The following is a 2,578-nucleotide window of genomic DNA, read 5'->3' on the forward strand; positions in this document are numbered from 1 at the left end:
TTTTTTTTAAAAAAAAAAACACCATTTTTTTTTCTCCTTCTTCTATAAATCTCCCCAAAACCCCATAACATTAACAAACCAAAAACTCTTCTCTCAATATATTTTTCTCAAACCCAATTTATTTTTGTTTTCTTGATTTTTTTTTTTCAAAAATACCACAAAATTTAGAAATGAAAGAGTATTGGACATCTTTTGCTTCATTATTAGGAGTTTTAGCCTTCTGTCAAACCTTACTCCAAACCGTTTTCCCACCGGAACTCCGTTTCGCCTTAATCAAACTCTTTAACAGAGTCTTTCACTGGTTCTCTTCCTACTGTTACTTCGATATAACGGAGATTGACGGCGTTAACACTAACGAACTCTATAACGCCGTACAGCTTTACTTAAGCTCTTCCGTTTCGATAACAGGCTCGCGTTTGAGCCTCACGCGAGCTCTTAACTCAAGCGCCATAACTTTCGGTCTCTCAAACAATGACGTCATCGTCGATTACTTTAACGGCGTTAACGTTCTTTGGGAACATATCGTTACACAGCGTCAGTCTCAGACTTTTTCATGGCGGCCATTGCCGGAGGAGAAGAGAGGTTTCACTCTCAGAATCAAGAAAAGAGATAAAAGCTTAATACTAAACTCTTACCTCGATTTCATCATGGATAAAGCTAACGAGATCAGGCGGAAGAATCAGGATCGTCTTCTCTACACGAATTCCAGAGGCGGATCGCTCGATTCCAGAGGACATCCTTGGGAATCTGTACCGTTTAAACACCCGAGTACTTTCGATACTCTGGCTATGGACCCGGAGAAGAAGAGCGAGATAATGAACGATCTGAAAGATTTCGCCGACGGTCAGAATTTCTACCAGAAAACCGGTCGAGCTTGGAAACGTGGTTATCTCCTTTACGGACCACCAGGAACTGGTAAATCAAGTATGATTGCAGCAATGGCGAATTTTCTCGGTTACGACATTTACGATCTTGAGCTTACCGAAGTCCACACAAATTCCGAGCTGAGAAAGCTTCTGATGAAGACGAGTTCGAAATCGATCATAGTAATCGAAGACATTGATTGCTCCATCAACTTATCAAACAGGAAAAAACCTAACAACAATATCAACTCCAACTCCGGTCCTTCACCGGACATGCGAAACGGATCGGGTTTCGGATCAGGATCGGGTCACGAAGAAGGAGGAGGAAACACGATTACTCTGTCTGGTTTGTTGAATTTCACAGATGGATTATGGTCTTGTTGCGGAAGCGAGAGGATATTCGTGTTCACTACGAACCACATTGAGAAACTTGATCCGGCATTGTTGAGATGTGGTCGTATGGATATGCATATCTTCATGAGTTACTGTTCATTCTCTTCTCTGAAGATTTTGCTTAAGAATTATTTGGGTTATAACGAAGAAGAAGAAGAAGAAGATAACAAGGCAAACGACGTCGTTTTGGGTGATATCGAAACCGTTATAGAAAAAGCTCAAATGACGCCAGCTGACGTCAGCGAGGTTTTGATTAAGAACCGTCGTGATAGAGCTAAGGCGGTTCGTGAGTTGTTGGAAGTTTTGAAGCTTAAAGCTAAGGCTAATAACAGTACTGAGTTGGGGAATCGGACGAGTGAACGAGTTGAAGAAGAGGAAGAACAAGAGAAGAGAGCTTTGGAGAGTCCTAATGTTGACTTTGACCATCTTAGTAGTTGTGATAATAATAAGAATGGTGAAAAAGAAGAAAGTAAAGAAAAATGAAGAATGAGGAAAGAAGGACTGATTTTGACCGTTTTAGAAAGGAAAAATATGAAGAGGGACTGATTTGCAAATTTGAAGAATTTTTAGTAGTAGTAGTAATAGTAGCTAAAAAAATTGAAAAAATTGGGTAAATTAATTATGGTATAATCCGAATTTTTAACTTGTTATTAAGCTTCAATAATGAGAGCTTATTTTATGTTATGTATATATAAAAATTATTAGTGTTAGTAATATTTAGGAGTTTTTTTATTTTTTTTTTATTTTTGTATTTTTATGAAAATTAGCGTTGCAATTCACATAACAATTAATAGAGTAATTTAAATCGCAATCTAACTTCATATAACAATTCGCATAGATACTATTCGAGCAACTATCTAAGCCATCTGTAAAATATAAAAAAATATATATAGTATATAAAATAATTTTTTTAATATTTATTATTATTATTATTATTATTATTATTATTATTATTAGGAGGAGGCTAAAATGAATAGAGATAAGCATTAATTTGCATATGTGATTGTTTGGCCAGATGGGTTATGTTACTTTTGAGTGGAAAACAATTTGTTCATTTACTGAAAATAGAAGTGTTATGTTTTTTTTCATTTTTAATTATATATAATTTTATTGTTAGGTTTTTTTTTTTTTTTTTTTTGGTGGGGTTTGTTTTTGGAATTTAGGAAAAGAGTTTATATAAGTGTTTGCTGGCTTATATTGGAAGTGGAAGTACTTGTGAGATCACCTGGCAATCACATGGCAAAAGATTTGTATGTTTCATTAGAAGATGTTAGAAACTTTATATTTATACAATCAAATAAAAAGTGGGGTTTTTCACTAAC

General features: G+C 35.3%; 1 protein-coding gene across 1 annotated transcript; it reads left to right on the top strand.

Annotated features, from left to right (window-relative positions):
* LOC115695797 (AAA-ATPase At5g57480) lies at positions 1 to 2,082 on the top strand. The gene has a single exon (XM_030622882.2). The coding sequence runs from the start codon at positions 171 to 173 to the stop codon at positions 1,737 to 1,739; it is 1,569 nt and encodes a 522-aa protein (XP_030478742.2). The 5' UTR covers positions 1 to 170; the 3' UTR covers positions 1,740 to 2,082.
* Positions 2,083 to 2,578: the final 496 nt, after the last annotated feature.

The sequence above is a fragment of the Cannabis sativa genome, chromosome 6 (assembly GCF_029168945.1).
Source record: "Cannabis sativa cultivar Pink pepper isolate KNU-18-1 chromosome 6, ASM2916894v1, whole genome shotgun sequence".
In the NCBI taxonomy this organism is placed as follows: Eukaryota; Viridiplantae; Streptophyta; class Magnoliopsida; order Rosales; family Cannabaceae; genus Cannabis; species Cannabis sativa.